General features: G+C 41.4%; 1 protein-coding gene across 2 annotated transcripts in view; it reads left to right on the top strand.

The window, feature by feature from the left end:
• LOC108882875 (glutamate receptor 3) overlaps positions 1–21,560 on the top strand; it is a 77,397-nt gene that overhangs the window by 13,573 nt on the left and 42,264 nt on the right. For both annotated transcript variants that reach the window (XM_018675643.2, XM_018675641.2), the window contains exon 3: positions 9,393–9,632. In XM_018675643.2, coding sequence (XP_018531159.1) covers positions 9,393–9,632 — 240 coding nt within the window. The remainder of the gene's footprint in view (positions 1–9,392; positions 9,633–21,560) is intronic.

Genomic DNA, 21,560 nt, shown 5'->3' with positions numbered 1-21,560 from the left:
CATGGAGTCCTAAAATGAACTGTTTCCTGTGATTCAGCAAAGCTAATCTGCTTAGTTTGTTGTGAAAGCAGAGGCCCAGACCACTTCTGACAGCAACAGCCTGAATGTTTGCTGTTGTGGTCTGATGCGTTGAACTCTCGTCTCCCTCTTTCCTTTCCGCAGCCGTCCTGGGTGCCCTGCCTCCTATTAACTCGTCTCACCCTCCCGGCACAGAGACCGCTGCTCACCCTCGCGGAGCAGCGGCGGCGCAATCCGCACCCATCGTCATCTTCGATCCCCACATTTCGTCCTCGCTTCATGCTCCATTCTCCTCCCTTCCTCCATATTCATCTGCAAAGAAGTGCACGCTTTAGGCCCGCAGTGCTGATTGGGAGGATTAGTGGTGTGTGAGGGACTTTGTCACCAGCTTTCTGGGAAATCCAATTACAGAATATCATAAGCCTTACATGTTTCATACTCTACTGAATCCTCCTTAAAAAATGCATACAGCCGTACTCAAAGGGTCAGTGTTGAGCAGCCATCCTTGCTGTGTACTGTGCTGACATCTTCCTGAAGGTGAGAGGATCTTTTGAAAGGATAAGACAAGTCCTGCGCTCCTCTCACCTCTGCATTGCAGCAAATGGTGGACTGCATGAGCCCGCCGAAGAAGGGTTTGTTATTTGTTCGATGTGATGGGTTGGGATCTCAGGGCACGGCTCTCGAGGTGAAGCAAGAGCCAAGGGTTTAGGTCTCTTATCTGCTTGCATAGATAGGCCTTGTGTGCTTGTGTCAAGGAAATGGCGTAGGTGGAGAGGCATGCAAAGTGAGATTTCTGCAGTATTAGCTGAGTCCCATCAAACTGATTTTCCCTCAGAATTATTCAGCAAGCCGACTAGTCTTGCAGCTGCCATCCCAACACCGTTATCTGAACTTTTGAACCCCCCCCCCACATAATAATAATTTTTGTTGGTCAAACAGAGGGCATTTCCATGATAATGAAGACATCACCACATGTGTAGGGCCCTCTGCGGCATGTAGGGCTGTTTGACCGGCGCAGTGCTGTCAGCCCCGTCTGTTGCTCTGTGCTCAAACAAAAGCATGATGGTAAGACCTTCAAGGTGAAAATATCTGTCAGAAGGAGATGGAACTGAGAGTCATTGACTCCCTTGGGGATTGCTCACCAGCCGTTCTCACAAGTACAGGACTATATCATCAAGATGGCAGGTGGAGAGGAGAAGGAGCCCATGGTTGAAGGGCTGCAGAGAAAAACAAGAGAGGAAAGAGAATAGCTGATGAAGTGCAGTGATAGGGAAGTATGTGCTCGCGGGCAGCATCTGACCTCAGTACCTCTGGTCCTCAGGTCGGTTTCTAATCTTTGCTGCACCATATACATGGTAATTTGCAGCAGTCAAACCTTTGATGCATCAGACATTATTCATGTTACAAAGGTTTTGAATGCTAAACTCAGTGCAGACTGTGAATGGGAATTTTTATCATATAGATTCATAAGTAATTCACAATGGGACAGTTCCTAAGTTTTAAAAACCCTTGTAGATAGTGTAGAATACTAGTAGATGGTACACATCTTGATTAACCATTCATTTCATGGAACAATTTCTCTACAGTCTTTCACCTCCCACAGAGTCCTACATTTATTAGTTTTTCAATGCCAGCCCTCTTCAAAAAGACTTAAAATTATAATATAAACCATGATTTTTAGCAAGCAATTATATTTCACTCATCTCTAAATTGTTAAACATTCTCTTAAAAAGCAGACAATTGTAGATGCATAAGTAATCCCTCCTCAGCTTTCTTTGGCAAACCTGCAAAGATTTTACAAACAGAATCATCATGTAACTCAGATATGATTTCTCAACTTTTAATTCTGTCTTTTGCTAACAGAGCAGAGGTCCAGTGACGTCTTATTAGGACGGACTTTACATGAGTCTTCCATCTGAATGCACAGGCACAGTGTGGTATAGAAGAAATGGTTTTCTTATGGATGACTTTTAGGTCCAATTCTTGAAGCTTCAAAGAGAATGTAAATCATGCTAACTAGAGTTTGAATTTTACGCTCTCATACAGATTTCCATAATGTCCTTCTCAATTGGATACACTGCTTTCCATTGAGCCCATTAAAAAAAGACCATACTGAAATGAATTAATTTTATACTTTCACACAGATGTCCAGTAATACAATTAAAAATAGCTATATAGTACTTTGGTATTTGATCAGTTACCTGGTAACTGTACTGCTCTCTGAACTGCTCTCTGAATTTTCATGTTTTTAGTGAGTCAGTAATGAAGATCCTTTAAACACAAACCAAAGTACATTTTCTAACTTGGGTTTAATTAAAACTTCATCCTTGTGTTAATAAATACTTATCTAGTGCAGTCTTAGTCAATATACTGTAACTAGAGTTTGAATTTCAGTTTGTTCGTTCTCACAGAGATATGAAGATATGACTCCTGTCATATCTTAAAGTTCTGTGCTATGTGGTGGGCTTCATGTGTTATACTAAAAATAATGAGCAGCAGGGGTGTCAAAAATGAACCTTACACTAGTTCATTTAATAAAACTTCTCCATATATTTTAGGAAAAATAAACCTTGTGCTATTTCTCACATAACATTTGGATCAAAAGTGTAACTGTGAAAAAGAAACTTGACAAAAATCGCACACATGCTATTGCCATGCCAGAATAAGATTAAGTTTCTTCTAATATTTGACATGTCTATCCAAGCACTGGGGACACTGAGACCTATATGCTTCTTCTTCTTTGTATAGAGCCAGCAGCATAGCAGGCAACCATTCAGCATCCTCTTTGATAGAGACACACTAATTTGAGCCATTAAAGTTACTGGGCAGTAACCTTTTTTGATGTGACTTTTACTAATATATCAAGCAGAGAAGGAAATATATTGGGACTTCACAATGTGCAGTTGTATACACTATATAGATACAATAAAATGTACACATTTATTTTCTGTTACTGAATTTGTAGATTTACACGGCTGCAGCAAAACATCTGAATCTTTATATGCAGGTCATAGAATAGTGCACGCACAGACAAGACAAAGATATTAAATCAAAGCTGAACACAGGAGCTGAGGAAGTTAGAAACCTGTAGGGACACTGATCTCTTGGTGGCTGAGCTCCAGGCTAACAGGCCTCGGTCCCAGGCCCCCCCCCCCATCATCCATCATACACTATAGTGGTCAGACACACATGTACATGCATAAAGACTCACACCACAGATGCACTCCTGAACTCACCAGCAGATTGCTTTCAAACCCAAACAGCAGATGAGGTATGTCTTGGTGGGGATTCCCAACCTGGCAGGCGGAGCACAGGGCAGGAGGATTTGTATGTCACTAAAACAGAGCTGGTCTTTTTTTAAAGTGAATTTGTAAAACTACTGCTACTTTACTATTTATTTTATTTTTTTCCAATATCTATCTATCTATCTATCTATCTATCTATCTATATCTATATATATATATATATATATATATATATATCACTTCATTAAACAATAACATTATCATTATGTCAGAATAATATTGACTTATATTTATGATTATATTGATTATATTTATTATTATAACTGTTACATAAATTTATTGAATGTTTTTGTTTGTTCTCTTCCTACAGTGTGTGTACTGGTGTCATTTAACCCGGCAGATAATGTGAAGTGCAAATAGATTGTAGATGTTGATGCAGCAGGACTAGTAACAGCTTCCTTCTAACATTTCGCGGCACCATTGCGGTTGAGTTGATCTCGAATCTGGGTCTGCCATTTGAGTTAACAGTTTGAAGCACTTCACTTCTCTATATGACAGGAGCTGATGCAGTCCCCCAGGGCACTTAGGAGCTATCTCCCTGTGACAGCATCCCTTCTTCAGAGCAGGACAGGCTGGTCCTGATCTAGGCATGGTGAAAACTGGGGAGGGAGGGAGAGAGGGAGGGAGAGAGGTGGGTACCAGCAAAAGGAGCCACGAGGGCCAGAGGGAGAAGGAGACCGAGACACAGGCAGGAAATGGAGGACATGTGGCTGAGAGGAGAAGCAACAGAGCCAAAGAGAGAAAGCGAGAATGTGGGTTTAGTGGGGGGAAAAAAAAGACGAGGAAAACAGCTAAAGAGATACAATCATCGTTGACATTTACTGTTCCCGACCCCCTTCCCAAGGCTGTGCAAGGCTCTGGCTCATGGGCCGCAAAAGAGCATGGAAATCCAAATACTTTGAGTGCATGAAAAGGTTTTTTTTTTCTTTTTCTTTTTTTTTTTTTAATGAATTAGCTCAGCTTGCCTGCAGGATACCACATATCCCTCTGAACTAGCATTCCAGGCCAGCCATCTCAAGTGATGCATCAGAAATGTAACATCCCCGTAGCACTGCCGAGTGTCCTGATTATGGAAGGGAATGAGGGCGGCACACTGTGTGTGTTTGACCAGTGAACTGGAGATGGGATGCATGGTTCCCTGCAGCAGGAAGGGGGGGGGGGGAGGAGAAGGTGGAGGAGGAGGAGGAGGCACGGCTAGCTGCAGAGGAAGGAAAAAAAAAAGGGAAAATGAGATTTGAGACGAAGGAAAAGAGAAAAGGCTGATGAGAGAGAATTATCCTTGTGTTGTTTACCACTCGTTCGTCATGCAAGCTCCTCTAATGACTCTGTGTACATGCGCGTGGTTGTTTGAGGACTTGCGAGTAAATTAGCATTACCTGAATTCATGGTGACACTCACAGACTCATTGAATTACATTAACTGATGTGTTATTTCTTCAGAGTTGGAGACAGGTTCAGCCCACCTCATCCCCACCTACAGCACGACATTTATTTCATTTTTATTTAATTGCTGAGAGGGGTGAAAGCCAGGGCCAGGGTGTTTCTCTTCAGCAGCTCTCTCCCTTAACTGTACAGTACCTACAATATACTTTTTTTTTTTTTTTTTACTGAAGTCCAACACCAATTTCTGCTCCACTGACGGAGGGAGGCGATATTATGGGGGAAACAATCTGAGAGGAGAAGAGAGAGAAGGGCACTCAGGTGGAGAGAGATACTGCCACGCTTGAAGAGGATGTATGCTTTGGGGGATGACCAGATGGCTGAGGCAAAAGACAGGCAACAAAAGGAGAGGTCAAATAGAGTGGTGAGGACAGAGGATGGGAGAGGAGAGTGGAGAGAGACAGTGAGGCGTTGAAGGAGGAAGGGATCAGTATTGCATGGAGAGACATCTTGGGAAGAGAGTGAGTGAAGGAATACATACATATACAGAGTATGACTCTTAATCCAGAACTTTCCATATGTGGAACTTTTCAGACACAGTCTCAACTCTGAGTTTAGCTCTCAAAAATCACTGTAAGCATTTTCCTTTTCTTTGGGTTGAAAATATTGGTCCGATCGACTTAAAAACTTTAAATTCCCCAGTTTGGCTTGGTCAATATGTTTCCACTGATTGCTTTTTTAGTCATTTCCTATTAATAAACTTGTCAGTGTATATATATATATATATGCTCTATTATTTCTTCTGCTGTCTTATTATTCACTGTTAGAATTCATTCAAATTTGAAAGGTTCGGAAATTTACATGCACAACAAATTAGCAAGGTAGCAAATTGGCGCAGCTTCTAACAAAATGTTGATTAATTAGAAAGTTCCAATGTTATACAACAAAAGTGCAACTTGAAGAAATTTCAGAAACCACTTCCTCATTCCTCACAGGTGATCCCGGCTGGTTGTTGATAAGAGCTGACGCTTATTTGTTTTTCTCCACCAGCACTGGGTGAAGCAGCAAATTGTTTTCCGCTATTTTCTTACAACGGCTTACAACTTACAAAGCTCGCCAGAGGAGGGGTCATATTTACTGATGAGGTTGATGCATTTGCTTAATCAAGCATGATCAACAGCACTGCAACTGCAGCTCTACCTGAAGCTTCCCTGGAGCTCAGATTTACTGTCACCTCCAGGCCATAGCATATAAACACCTTCAGAACCCTATGAAACCTTAACATGTGGTGCAGCTTGTTAGGTTTATGCACAGCACAGCTCATGGCATTACACTGAAAATCAATAATACTGATTCCGTTAATTCTATGTAGTGTAACACTACCTGTAGCTGTCTCGGTTTATGGCGATGCGTGCGTGTGGCTGTGGATGCCAGTCCTGTAACTGCGTATAACCTCCTCTTGATGCTTATGAGGCATGACCCTGCAAAAGGAGGAGAATTGTGAAGAAAGGAGTGTGCAGCTCTTGAGGCAAAATAGTTCAGGATTAGTCGTGTCTGAGAGGCAGAGTCGCAGGATGCTGGCAGATCTGGTGCAGTGAGACTGGCTGGTGCATGACCCCAAAACAGAACAGGTCATTCTTTGTCTAGAACGTCATTATAAACCTCACCGCCGTGGGAGCACCTACAGACTGCTCTGGATGGCATCGCTCATAGGATCACTGCAACGCACTGCAATGAGGTGGTGACCCTGAAAAGGGGTGTGGGGGGGTATGTGTGGGGGGGCACAGAGACACTGAATCACTGTGGATGCTGCGGACATATCTGTTATTGAAGCATGGGCTTGCTCAAAGCTCAACCTAATAAGCAGAGGACAGCTGAGCAGAAAGAAAGAGGCTGCCAGATCTGGTCCCCTAGGATAGGTCCTATGTCAGTACTGGCCCAAATTAAGAGGGAGTGCAGTGGAAACTGGGCCTCGACGAGGTCTGGAACTCCTACTGGCTCCCATTCAGTGAGGGAGATTGCACCATTCACCCTGCAGCACTTACCCACAATACTGCTGTCCATCTGTTGATTCACTTATCAAGAAACTGTGATGTGTGTGTGTGTGTGTGTGCGCGCGTGCGATAGTATGCCTGTATCTGTCCAAGTGTGTGCGTGTTGCTGAGAATGGATGCTTATACCTTGGGAGAGGTGTCTGTACCAGGACAGATAGGGAGGGAATAGAATTAAAAAGGAGGAGGCAAATCCCAGCAGCAACTAGATCTCTCATTCACACAGCAATTGTGCTTAAGAGTCAAAATACGTGAGTGCTGTCATGTTGTCCTCTGAGCCTCAGAAAGGTTTGCACATACTGTAGCACCACCCTTCACAACAACTGATGAATTCTCACGGGCAGAAAAAAAGCTACAAAACAATATGGTTATTGCACGTGCGTACGTGTGTGCGATCGCATCGTGCGCTTGATTAGGATGGAGGCATGAAATACAAAACTGTCATGTCAGTGATGAATTGTTTTCAGTTTGGAGCTCGAGGTGTGTCTGATGCATCCCCACTGTACAACTCAAAATGGATATCCGTCAGCCAATCAGAGACAACTATTTAACACAGCCATTGCACAAGATTGGATAGAGCCTCCCCTCATGTCATCCAATCCATTGTACTGGAATGTTCACAATGTTTACGGATGTTAAGAATGCTTGATTACCCAGCGGGAGCACTTGAGAGTCAATCAGAATAAGTGAACAGCCATTCATGATAGGGTAGGAAAGCAAAACACACCTGTAGCTCTGAATATTAGTTTACACATTAATGGCTTCTGACTGAATGGAAGTCGCTCCTGCCTGACAATTTAGGCTGTCTCACTAGAGTGCATGATGAATACAGAAACAAATGGAAACCTTTTTTTTGCCTTTCAAGAAATGTCATCAGATGCACATGCTGATTAAAAAAAAAACCTGCTTGTATTTCTGAGATGTTCATTCCCCCGAAGTGGTTGTTATAGATTTGTTACAGTGAAAAACATTCAAATGATTGTGTAATTGTTTATTTTCTTTCATCTTTGGTCGTCTCAGATAGCAATTTCACCGAACAGAGTCTGGCTTTTGTGCTGCTTGTTGAAGGGGCTGGTGTTTTTTGCTCCAACGTGGACCTTCAGAGTCAATCTTGTATCAAAACGTCTGTATATTTTGACATATTATTTTGTTTACATTCTGTTTCTGATCAGATCTCATTTTTCATCCAAAGATACCACGTACATAGCTGCAACTGACAATGTGGCGTCAACATGGGGTCAGTAAAAGTGAAACTGTGTTCACTTTTCACTCGAGGCAGAAAGAGTTGTCTTTTTCAGCTCTTTCGTGGGAGGTAACAGAAGCAGCAGCAGGCAGCAGCGCTCACAGCTGCTGTGAATGCTGCAGTGAGTTGTTCACTCTGGATGAGGGGACTGAGCGATAACTGGTGGGAGCTCCTGGTGGGAGCTGGAGACCTTCGGTGAACGACGTGACGTTTCTGTCCTTTGGCTGTCACTTTCCTACCGACGCACACACACACACTGCACCACTCGCATTTACAGCTGCAGGATTCTTGCTGACATCCTGTGATAATGTGAACCAGACCGTTACCAGATTCAGTTCCCCTTGTGATGCAGATTTCTCCATTGTGTGTGTGTGTGTGTGTGTGTGTGTACTGTATGTAACATGCATTTTTTTTGTCAGATAGCTTATCCAGATGTAGAAACTGAATATTGATCACAAGGGATGGGCATCAGGCTTTAGGGGCTGCAACTAGCAATTATTTTCATGACTGATTACTCAATCAAAGGGGTACTCAATGGGGTTGTAGTCTCTAAGCCCAAGCTGAGACAACACTGATGACGTCATTAGGCTTATTTTTTTCTGGCTTTGGATATCTCTTTCTAGACTCTCAGAGGACATTACACGGGTCGAGTAGTACCCCTATTGATGAGTTAACTGATCTGAAGTGAAGAATCTGTGGAATGCCCCTTACCCACTCAACCTGAGTCTGGTGTCATAAAAGACAAAGAAAGGCAGCAATACTTTCCAATACAGAAGCATTTTAACAATTTGTTCAGCATTTGCTTAAAAATGACTTAAACAATCATTTTCTGTCAGTCAACTAATCGATTAACTCTAATAATTTCAGCTGTAGTGTTGTGTCAAATGGTTCAATACTAGTAGGATCTGTTGGGTTTCTCTCTGACTTGACTAGTGCCAAATCCAACTCTCAAGTTTTGGTGCAGATATAAAAATGTACATTTTTAAATATTTTACACTGATAAGTATGAATATGTTTTCATTAAAAAATGTTTACATTTTTTCATAACAAGATAAAGATCTCAAATGTAACCTATCCAAAATAAACAACCGTAGATTGTCAGGATCTGATCAAAAAACAAGAAAACAAAACTATGAATCATTATTATTATATATCAATATTATTTACTTTTATTATTTGATTTCCTAGGATATGCTGTCAGTGCTTTATCAGCTGCATTAAGGGTCATTTAGAGTCATGCAGACCTTTAACTGGCTATTAGTGGTGGGTCAAAACACACAATCGATATATTGCCATCTAAAGTGATGAGGCACACATTTGTGAATGTGCATACACATATTTTGCTGACTAATGCCTTGACACTGATGTCCTCTTGCCCTCTTTTCTGTTCTCTCAGTTTGCTCCCAGTTCTCCCGTGGGGTGTACGCCATCTTCGGATTCTACGACAAGAAGTCCATGAACACCTTGACCTCGTTCTGTGGTGCTCTGCACACCTCCTTTGTCACACCCAGTTACCCCACCGATAATGAGGTGCAGTTTGTCATCCAGATGCGCCCCGCCCTCCGGGGTGCTGTCCTCAGCCTCCTCTCTCACTACAAGTGGCAGAAGTTCGTCTACCTCTACGACACTGACCGAGGTAGGTGACAGCGCAGGCCTTGAGTCGGGGCTTAACGCTTGAATTACAGTGTGGAACCGCAGGAAATGTTTCACTGGCTCAGAATAGCAACTGCACACCAGGGTTAGCCAGGGATAGATTTACCCTGTAATACTTTATGAAAGCCCTGTAAATGCTTGAACTGTTAACGCTGCACTATTTTATACAGTAGTTTGGTGATATGTAAATGTGAAATATATTCACCAGCAGCTCGTAATACTTGTAATAACACATTACACTTTAAGAAACAGCATATCTTATGAGCTATAACCTCTGGATTCTTCTAACAGTTGGCTGGTTGGTGTCAGTTAATCTTCTGTTTAATCATGTTGTTGATATTGGCTCGTCTTTCATCTGAAATGAGGTATGTCACAGCTGCTACTAAAGTGTTTTCTACAGAAATCAGAGTCTCTGCCTGCCTGTGGGGGCTGATTATTGTGTTGCATCTATGAGGGTTTTTTTGTGAGCTTCCCGGATTGCATTGCCTAGTTGACAATAGATGCTGGTTTAATGTAGCAGTGCGCCACGTGTATGACGACCTGTCAACATGGCGAAGTGTTCTTTTCTGGGACTTCTAATGTCAGACGAGAAAATTAGCTCATTATCTCTCAATAGAATAATGATCCCCTTCTCCTACAGAAACTTGCTCAAACAACACCTGGGCAGAAGGGAAGGATATGTTCAACATGTGACAGACAAAGAGACAATATGTCTTCCTCTTTGTGAGGGTGCCAAAAAGGGTGGCTACATATTCCTCCCACATCGTACATAGCGGCTTGGATTTGCTATGTTTATTTGCTCATTATAGAAAGGTCCTGACCTGCAGATATGCTTCAAGCAACTTGTCTTCTCTGCAGTGTGCTCTCTGTTCTGTGTTTGGTTCTTTTTATGGTCCAGCCTCACGCCCCCTCCTCTCTCTGTCTTGCTTTGAGGCAGAATATGAAGTGTGCTTTAGCACAGAGAGTCCTCTGTCTTTGGGTCTCCAAGCCTGTAGGGTCCAGAGCTGAGGGCCTTAATCCTCCACACAGCCTGCAGATAATATGTGGTTAATTAGGGTCACTCTGACTAGAACACTCATTGGATCTTCCCTGCGGATGCTAGCAACCCCCACGTCCTTCAGCACAACCAATACTGCCCAGCTACCGGTCCCCATCCCTCCGCTTTTCCTCTTCTGTCTGGCAAGCGAGACAGTCTGGGGCAGAGTTGGATACATAGCGGAGGTGGGGAAAAGAGCCTATAATACAAAAAGAGAAGAGGTGTTGAAGAGAGAAAGAGTGACGACAAACAGACTTTAAAGAGTAGAAACAGCGACAGAGGGCAAAACGGGGAGGGAAAGTGAGAAGGAGGAGGAAACAAAACACCAATTCGGTCCAGCAATTAAGGCAACAGCAGGCGTGTGTGATTTACAGCCTGTTACCTGTGTACAGACAATTCCCTGTGTACTGTACATCCCCGTGCTGAGGCCCATGCCAAGCCACTTTTACCTCTCTCCTTACTGCCAGTGGTGTAAGACGATCCCTTATTAGTGGGAGGACATTGGCCCCAGGAGGGGATTAAAGTCGTTTATTGATGCACTCCATCCAGCACTTTGGGGGGCTTTGACACTTGGCTCATCAAGCAGACAGATGTGTCAGAGAGCCTCTACCTCCGCTTATCAGGTAGCGCAGCTCCCTTGGCAATATGGACACTGACTGCTGGCTAAACCAGGAGGAGTGACAAGGGAAAATAGTCTTCAAGGGTATATATATATTTTTACCCTCTGGCTCTGAGGCAAAAGGAAAATTGACAGACAACTTGCTTTCGTCTGTATTATTTTGAGAATTTAGTTTATTTAGTGGTTCCCAACTTTTTTTTTTTGACTGGCAACCCCCCACAACCCAATACCCTTCATCGGCATCACTTGTCATGTTCTAAATATGGTTGTTTCCAAAACTTACAATTTAATTGTTAATCTATTTCAACTGTTTACATACATTTAGTAAACTATTTCAACCATTCATCATTTTCCTTTAGATTAGTGTTTCAACTAAATACAGTGTTTTTTAACTGTTAATACAGTAAGTTTCTCTTTATTCATTCGCTAGTTGAACTGTTTATCCATTGGCTAAGGATTTTAAATATATATATATATATTTTTTTTAAATATTTTAAACTATTTCAACCATTTATTACTAACTTATAACCATTACTTACAATTTGAACTATCTGGCTAACTATTTAAACATTTCATCCATTACTATCACTATTTGGACTTCTCTGTTTGCTAACTTTAATGCACTTGCTAACTCTCACCTGCTGGTGTTGTGGTGTTACAACTGACACACTGTAACAGCAGGTGTGCAGCTGCTATTGTAGATTACTGGGTTTTGTGACAGTAACTTTGCTGAGGATCAACATCACACCAATTTAGAGTTTCTTTTGGATTTTTGTTCTCAAATTAGTTGAGGTACTTCACAGGCTTTCCACTTACCCCTTTGTGACTACAGCAATAGTACCCCCTGGGAATCTCTGATCTATTTAATTCTTTGTTCACAGTTGGTGATGCAGCTTTGGAAAAAAGTGGATCGATGAAAGATCATTGTCTTACAATACAATGTATTACTGCTCTGCTGTGATTTTCATGTGTCAGCATTGTCTAAAAAGACAAAGGACTGACATGCTTAGCAAAGTCTCTTGGTGATCTCTGACCTTGAATGTAAATGAAATGAATGTAAAAAATCAAAAACATGTAGCAGTACAGCCCTGCATACAGGTGGCTGTGACAGATTTCTGATTTTGCAATAGATAACCAGTGAGTAAACAAATATACCCAAAGACAATGACCCTCTGCTCATGTTGTGCAAAGCAAAACACCTGTTGCGGCATATTATTTTCTTGGGTGCCTTATTGCCTTTTAATTTGTTTGATAAAAGCATTGATCGTCAACAATACTGGAAGCAACTTTGCAATTATTCTCCAAACTCTCCTATTAGGGAGGGAAAACACAGCACTACAGGGAAAAAAAGCATTCACTAGCTGAGTTCTACCACGAGGTTTTATTCAGTCAATAGAAAAGATTAATTACAACCACACTATTCATTTGGCTCTGTTATTGGGCTGGCAAAAAAATGCTTTTAGGCCTTAGTGCAGTGCTTTCAGTCGGAGAGTGATGGTCCATATGCTTGAGTCTCCGATGTATTGGAAGGAAATGGAGGTAAATTTGTGCCCTAAATGCCAATATCAGACAGCTGTTTGAAAGCAGACGTTATGATGAAGGAACTGCACTGAAAGCAAATGGAACCTCCGTAGGCAGTGTTATACCAGCATAATGAGTGGCTACTCTTCTTTTATCTGAGGTAATATATTGACAGGCTACTTGACGTGTGTGTGTGTATGTGTGTTAATACATGTGTGGGTGGAGAGAGATGAAAGATCCAAACAGATATCACCACTCTTTCTTTTGAATCACTCCCATAGAGTCTGGCTAACTAGGAAAAACTGACAATCCCCTACAAGACTCCTTCAACCAAATCCTCTGTCTTCACCTCTCAGAGAGTGAAAATTCTTTTTTCTGTCCTTTCGGTTTGCATCAGCAGTCGAATTTCCCCTTTAAAAAAGTGGGTGTGTATAGGCTGAGGGTAGATGGATCTTGCCCTTTCTGTTCTGGCGGTCAGGTATGGGCAGATAATTGCCAGGTCTGTGCAGCAGAGACAGATGATTACAGGCTTTATTGTCTCTCCCAGGCACAATCAACCCTGATTCAGCAATCTCACCTCTACTTGATTTATGAGTCGCGCTCTCTCTCTCTTTCCCACACTCTCTGTACCTTTTCCTTATGTACTTTTAGGTTTCTCTTATGTCCCCTCTTCCTGAGAGTCTTAGCTTTGAGCTCTCTGTGACTGCAGTAGTACAGCAATCACAAGCATTCCTTCCTTTAATTCCGCATGGGCATGTTTGTTCACTTTTGAACTTCAAATCATCGATTAAGGCTTACTTAAACTTAATTAAAAAATGTAGCATACAGGTCAATGAACTACATGCATGTATTTGTAAAAGTGTTACTGTATTGTTATTTATTTGGTGGGGGACACCATGCAGCAGGTGACTCACAGAATACTATACCATTTAAGTGTAGTTGCTCTATACACTTTAGACTCAGAGCTAGAGATGCTTGAGATCTTTTGGTATGATTGTGGCAAGATAAAATGAACTGATGAAGAAGAATGCAGCAGTATTACCTGCAAATATGGTAGTTACACCTCTACTGTAGGTAGTAAACTAGTTGAAACAGCCAGACATGCTAATAATTGCAGCCTGTGTTAGAGCATGCTTCCTACTGTGTTTCTGGATTTGGAAAGGCTACAAAGGACACCACAATCCAAACACTTTAAATGCAGAGTATAGCTTTGAATTCAAAGCTTGACAGGCCTGCTGTGCCTAGTCACAGATGCTCGGCCATGATGGGACAATCACTGTTTGGGGGAGGGGTTTGGCAAAGGGTCAATTGTATGCCTATCCTTCCCTCATCACAGCTGTCTGACTCATCGGTGTTTACGTCGCTCCCTTGCCTCTCTGCATTACTTTGATTGTGTCGTTCTTGGGGAAAAAAAACAGTTCACCTTGAATTGAACAACAAGACAAAAAATAAATAAAACCAGAGTGAAGACGTAAATATAACTGATTGAGTCTCCTCACACTGTGAAAGCACTTATATTTTCCCATTGACATTTTGTGAATACCAATCTGCAGAAAGCAATACCAGTGATATTTTGTGCTAAGACCTGAAGCAGCCACATCTTTAAATCCTGCGATGGTGTTGTGAGACACAGGATTTTACCCTGTCTCACAATATCCATTGCCACACTGAGGCGTTGATGACATATTAAGAACAATGCTGGGTCTCCTGTCGTCTCCTTCCATCATTTCCTCTGCTGATCAATATTCTGAATGTGATACAGTTAGGTGGAAAACGATCCGACGCGAAGCTGCTGCACAGAAAACACGGAACAATTTGCTTTTATCATTTAACTGCTGACAGTTGAAACTACAGTTGAAATAGTGTTCGATATTAAAACCATCATTATTGCACCAGGAAGTCAAATGTACTTTGAGCAAAAGTCTGCCAGGTAGAAGCTGTAGTCTGGAGTCCAAAAATACCTCTAGGGCACTTCTTTGATTCAATCTGTCAATATTTTCAATGACCTCAACTGCAGCTGAATTCTACAAACTTATCTGGAACAATGAGGTACATGCACAGTATTGATGATTAGAGTAGAGGTTGTTTTAGCATTTTTGATCCCAATGGGCTTAATATAAAACATGCAAATGTGTGCAAATTGTGACCTATGATATAGTTTCCAAAGTGTTTGCAGGCTTGTAAATAGTATTGATTTGAGGCACTTGTCTGTCACATGTATTGTTAAAGGTCTGAAAATGTCAGTATTGGAATCGAAATGTAACTACTTATAGCAGGGAAAAAAAGAGAAAATCTCACACGAAAGCCCCTATAGTGCTGCTGTGTTAACACAGGAGGAAGTTGAACTACGCCAAAGCTGTTCTCTAGAGAAATGTATTTACTTTCTAGAAAAAAAAAAGGTTACTTGCTCCTTCATTATCACTCAGACAGCTGTCTCCCAGACAACAGTCTGAATCTAAACCTAAATCAAACAAGCCAATTTTGGTTCCTCATAATGAAAGCAATGATACTTATCTGTTGTTTTTAAACACAAATAAATCTATAAAAGTGATGTGTCCTCTGTGGAAATAAATGAGTCTATGCATATATGTGGGTCATTTTGATTTAGTCAAATGTATTGTTGCAGTAGTTAAAGTTTCTCTGTTGTTGTGCTGCAGTTCAACTAAATCCATCAAGCACTAAAGTGTTTAAATGAGAACACTGAATGACAATGTTGTTTTACTTTAAATTACTATAAATTATCCTTCTATATGCTGATTTTAACCAGGCACGTTACATTTTTTGAGTTGACAATAATTTTGCAAGTTTACTGTCAGTTGTAATCTAGTCTGCAATTCCAACAAAACCACTCAGTGACTGTAAAACAAAGAGAATATTTTTAAGATCCTGCTGTGTGTTTAGGTGCTGTTGACTCAGTCAGTTGATCTAAACTGCATGTGACAAAAATGACTGAGTGGAACCAGTGCGGCCCTGACAGAGGACATGCACACACTGCTGACATGCTGTTTGTGTGATGTGTAGAATTTGAGTAACATGTAGTATCAGTGTCTCAGACAGTAGAATTGATTTTTTAGCTTTTCAGCCACGTTCAGAACAACAGATAACTACAGAGGAGTTCATTACTGTTTTGACAGGCTAATGTGCACCTGCCGAGAACCACTCAATACAGTGTGTTAAATTTATCTTCTTATTTATTGGGTTTTTAGAAATAAAGCGTCTTCATATTCAGTCTTTCATTTTATCTTATCGTTATTTTATAAGTGAGTGAAAGGCCAAAGTCAAATTGCCCTCCTGAGGTTGTTATTTCTGTTTCAATCTATTGGGTAAACTATTTTATTTCGGCCATGGATTAGATGCTTCTTGTCTGTTTCCAGACAGAGTTGTAATTTTTATGCTAAGTAGCACCGATACTTGAGGGTGCTTGTAGACACAGTCTTTTTATTTAATGAGCAGTACACATATATATTCTGAAGGATGTGCATTGCATATTTTTGTACATGTACTTGATCTATGTGAGTTTTTCTTAAATTATATGGTGGTGGGTGAGAATGGGTGAGAACATGTGATTACCTCCGTCACGGCTGCTGATATCAGTGGCTGAGGGATAAAGTGATTAGCGAGCATGGTAAAACATAGAATCAGAAGAATCTATCACACTGATGGCTGCATCAATCAAAGACCACTTGGCTTTGTATTAAACCCTCATAACTCACCACAGACACTGTTGATCAGCTGCTAAACAGGCAGACAAGATAACTGCAACCTGGCAGAAACTGGCAGAGCGATGTGCCAACACGGCCGAGAGGCTTGTGAATGGGAGGATTGGATGACCCTTCGTAGTTAGCCTCATTTCGTCTAACTCCTGCCAAGCTACTGTAGACAGAAAGACAGATATGAGGGAGGGGTGTTTGGGCTAGGGGGGTGGGCAATCAGGCAGAGTCACATACACTGCAACTAAAGCGAACCTTGTGAACCCCTATTCTTCAGCAATCCCTCTAATTGGCTATCCAGAGACAGTTGCCTTTGTTCCCCTAAAAGAGTCAAACAATAAATGCCTCCCGCTGCTCTCCTGGATGCCTTTGATGGCAAACCAAATCAAATCTGTCCTTTAATTTGACTGTAGTGGTTTAGCATCGTTCTTACTGTTGTAAACAACAAAACAAATCAAGCGGTGTGATACACTCGTACCAAATGCATTAAGGCTAGTCCAGACTCCAGTTATTAAACACATAAGGATAGACATGAAATAGCTACTGAATTTTTTCTTCAACATAACCAGTTAAGGAAGCATGGTGACATGTTTTCATTTGCAGTGGCTCCGTAGTTTGCATTTTATCTTTTAACCACCATGTTAAACGAGAGTAATATTTCCTCACGTGCTACTACAAACCATCAGCCGCTTCTTCCCTTTCAATTTGTTACACAAGTAATTTTTTATGCCGTTCTGACACATTTCACACAAATAATGTCTAGTCAACTGCAATATTGTCACCCACAATTGGTGATTTATACTCTCTGCTTGCAAAGTGAGATAATAAGTGTGAATGCCAGCTCCCTACTGCAACCATGTCTATATCATAGACCGCAGCTTGTTTCCTTGGCTTTGTGGTCTCATCACAGCCACTATAATGGCACATCAGCTGCACCCAGCTGAGACTTTATACATACACACACACACACACACATATGCCTCTTGTGCTTTAGTGGTCCTCTCCTTCACGCCGGCTTCATAACAACTAAATTATGCATGCATCAGGAGAATAAATCAGCTTGGACACGCTGACAAGAAAGGGCACATCAGAGAAGCCATAAAATGCACAAGAAAAATAATATTAAAGAAATGTGGATGAAGCTATGCATCACCGGTGTTTTTCTCTCTCTTTTTATTTTGCACACATAAACTGGTATCACTGCCAAAGTGACATCCCAATATACAGATAGTCCAACCTGCAGTGGCAACCCCTGTAATTCAGTAACCCCCTTGAAAAACTACAAGTCAAGCACCTGAGCCTTTAAAAAAAAAGTGATACGAGAGCCATCGTCTGTCACAATAAGCACACAATAAACCTCTATGCTCTCTCAGTGTGCTCTTTTAACTGAACCTGGAATAAAGCCATTTTACCACCTACCCACTGCTAGCTTCAGCAGCCATGAAATTACTGCTGGGAGCTTCTTTTTTTTTTCATTATAACAAAATGTCCTGGCCTTTGCTTCAAGCAACCATAGTAGAGGTTGATTGCTTTGATGTTATACTATGTCACAGGGCCAATTTGTTTGTTTGAAACAACAAATAAAATATATATGTCATCCTCAAGAGGAAACACAACAGTGTATAATATTTGGCCTCATGAAAGGTAAGTCTCGCTTTCTGTCATTTTTCTTTCAGTTTCAGCTGATTAGCCAAAGCTGCCCAGAGACTTTTGTGCAGCACTTCATCAATCCCCTCAGAGGCACACATCACACACAATTCCATGTGTGTTAGTGCATATGTCCATCCATGTATATGTGCCGATATGTCACAGTGTGTAGTGAGAATGAGGGACAAGGGAACAAAGACAGATGGGGAGAGATGGAGAAGCTCTGAGAAGTCTGTGGGTGGATTTTTTCACAGTGGAAAAAACACCACTCTCCTCCCTCCTGCATGTATGCACTTCTAAAGATATAGACAGCATGCTGCTTCGGTTTTGATTTGACATGCGCTGTCTTTTTGATTAGGACAACACTTGGCAGTGAAACTGTTTTGGTTATAGGCCTACTGTAAACCCCACATCAAAGCCTCGACTACACACTTTTGGGCCACTGTAGCATTCGCTTCATAGGGAATGCTGCGTTTCTACCATCGGGGTAAAACGTCTAAAGCTTCCTTCTCCCCTGGGCAGGGAGAAGTGGAGGAGCTCATGCTGTAGTGGAGTTCTCATTAGCTATAACATTTTTCCCTCTAAATTACACAGTTTGAATGAACCAGCTTCTGAGTGTATTTTTTCCTCTATTAACTGTCAGGTGTTTAAACCTCTCTCAGTGGCACATCAATTACCGTGTCTTTACAGCTGCTTAAAGATTCCTTCTACAGACAACCATCAGACATTGATTAGACTCTTCCTGCCTGTTGTTGCTGTACAGAGTTTGCCAGAAAAGTCAAGAGTACAGGTCACATAATGTGGGCAAACCAACCTCCTTTATACAAATTGTGGGCCTGTGCTAGATGACTAATGAGAGGAAATATAAAGCCTTCTTCCTCTCCCAGCCCAAGATTTTGATCTCCACTGCACAAACACTGGAGGGATCCTCAGAGCCCCGTGAGCATACTTAGCCCAGAGGCAAACACACTCACCAGGCCCTAAATACTGTAAGTATTTATTTTGGCTTCCTCAAAAGACAATGGAGACAGAGCATCTCTGGGAATATGTATGAAGTTCTACATACATAGAGTAGTAGTGTAGTTAATGAAGATTGAGATTTTGACACCTTAAGAATTTTAAAGGACCAGTGTGTAGGATTTAGGGCAATATATTGGCAGAAGTGGAATATAATATTCATACTTATGTTTTCCTTGGTGTATAATCGCATGAAACTAAGAATTGTTGTGTTTTCTTTGGCTTACAATGAGCCCTTTATATAGGGAACTGGTCCTCTCCCATGCAGTTGCTATAGTAGCCCACAAAAGACAAACCAAGTATTGGCTCTAGAGAGGGCCTTTTGTGTTTTTACATTACCTGATGACCTTCTACATGCTTAGAAAGGGAGGAGTGAGAGGAAGGGTACACAGATTAGTTGCAATCTGCAAAAAGAAAAAAATAGACATTTGGAGTGTCCTCACGGTGAAGGCCGCTCTCCGGTGAAGATGTTGTTTCCTGACCTCCCCACTTGTTTAAAGGCCAGTTTGTCTGCAAGGATTTACTCATTTGTGGCTCATATTTGATTTAGTTTGATTCAACTTTTTGTGAATCAACCCAGGATTCCAGGATGAAGGGAAAAACACAACATCAGGAGGTCATCTCAAACCAGTCTGTTACTGACATGATATCTGGTTCCACATTCCACACTGTTAAGACAATAGAGCATGGTTTTACACAATACATGTACATAAATATATGTACATGTATTTTAGCACGCAACTTAGCTTAGTCAATGTATGATACACTAGTAAAAACGTACATGAAACTATTTTAATTTATGAACTTCAGTGATATCAGAACATATATAACATGTGATAAACATAAACAATTCACCAAATACAAATAAGTGCTTAACTGGTTCAACCACCCTACTGTAATAAAACTACAAACTTGGAAGTGTCTTTCACTGTCATGATATTAAATTCCTAAATGCAGTGCTTCAGGGTGAAATTACCCAAATTACAAAAGAAAACATATTTAATATTTCACACCTTCCTCTAGTAGTATCTGTTGATGTCCCTATGTGAGATTTCTGCCTCAAGCACAATGCAGTGGAGATGAACTAATTACTAAAGCTGAGAGATACATATCTACAAACTTGGACAAATACAACCAAAACTAATTGCGTGGCCTGATACCCAGAGAGCTAAATGATATACTGTACATTTATCAAACATTAAGTCTGTTGATGCTTCTTCAATGACCCCTCACGGAAATATTGTCATGTTGTTAAAATTGTGCCAGTGCTTCATCTGTGAAGTTCTCTTTTCTTCTTTCTCCTTATATGTCTGAACTCTGTATCAAGCCAGCCCGCACAATTATGAGTCAAAGCCATTATCTTTGTGGTTTCAGTTCAGCTGTTTCTGATGCCCTCTGAGACCCTGGACAGTGCTCAGCAGGGCGTTTCGACGTGCCAAAGTCCCTCATTTACCAGAGGATTGGCAAGTTAGGGGGGGAGAGAGCGGCCACATTTACTGTTGGCTCAACAACCGGCTGCCCCTTTTTCATGTGTGCACTTTAGATTTTGATCCTTCAGATATGAGTTCAGATCATGTTGTTTGTGTGATTCATCCCTCACTCTTTGCTGTTAGTTGGTAGCTTGTGGTTCCCTTTATTTATTGTGTACTGTTGTGTGGTCAACAGTGATTTATTTACTGTCATGTCATTATTTGATCAGATTGATAGATTTGGATTTTGGATTGATCTGGATTAGTGTAATGCCAGTGATGACACAGTGTGATAATACAGTGTAATATGAGCAAGTGGTATAGCTAGTTCTCTAAAACTGACAGTCAGTTGTAGCTAATGCCAACTTATATGCTCAGAGAAATTTGCAATATGTTTTCTCTGATTTGTCTAGTTAGCCTGGATCAGCTGTGAGATATGAGAGAGGGTTGTGATTGTGAGAGAGAGAGAGATGGAGGCCTGTGACACTCTGCACCAAACCCTAATGAGAGGCAGGGAACCAAAGGAGCTGGGCAATGAGATTAGATGCAACTCAATTCAATTACTGCTGAGCCGCCACGGGTGACGCTTCAAAACTCATCCTGTTAAGATCCGGTTCACAGACGAAGGCAGAGGACTGCAGTTCTCACTCAGCAGCCGTACGCCACACTGCCACAACATCTCATTCGCAACAGCTCTGATTTATAAGCACACGGAGCGTCATTAGACTCCGTTGGGATTTGATAGCAGACTCTGCAATGTTCTGATATAGATTTAAAGGAAAATGCTGAAATAATTGAGTTTTCACCCATCGCAGCCATTTATACACTGCTCCACCGACTACACACTTCTTTCAAGTGTGTGTTCGAGATTAAAGAGCGACTTAACACCCTG

Source organism: Lates calcarifer, linkage group LG8 (genome assembly GCF_001640805.2).
Source record: "Lates calcarifer isolate ASB-BC8 linkage group LG8, TLL_Latcal_v3, whole genome shotgun sequence".
In the NCBI taxonomy this organism is placed as follows: Eukaryota; Metazoa; Chordata; class Actinopteri; family Centropomidae; genus Lates; species Lates calcarifer.
The sequence above is the reverse complement of the archived record's forward strand: the minus strand, read 5'-3'. Positions and strand labels throughout refer to the sequence as shown.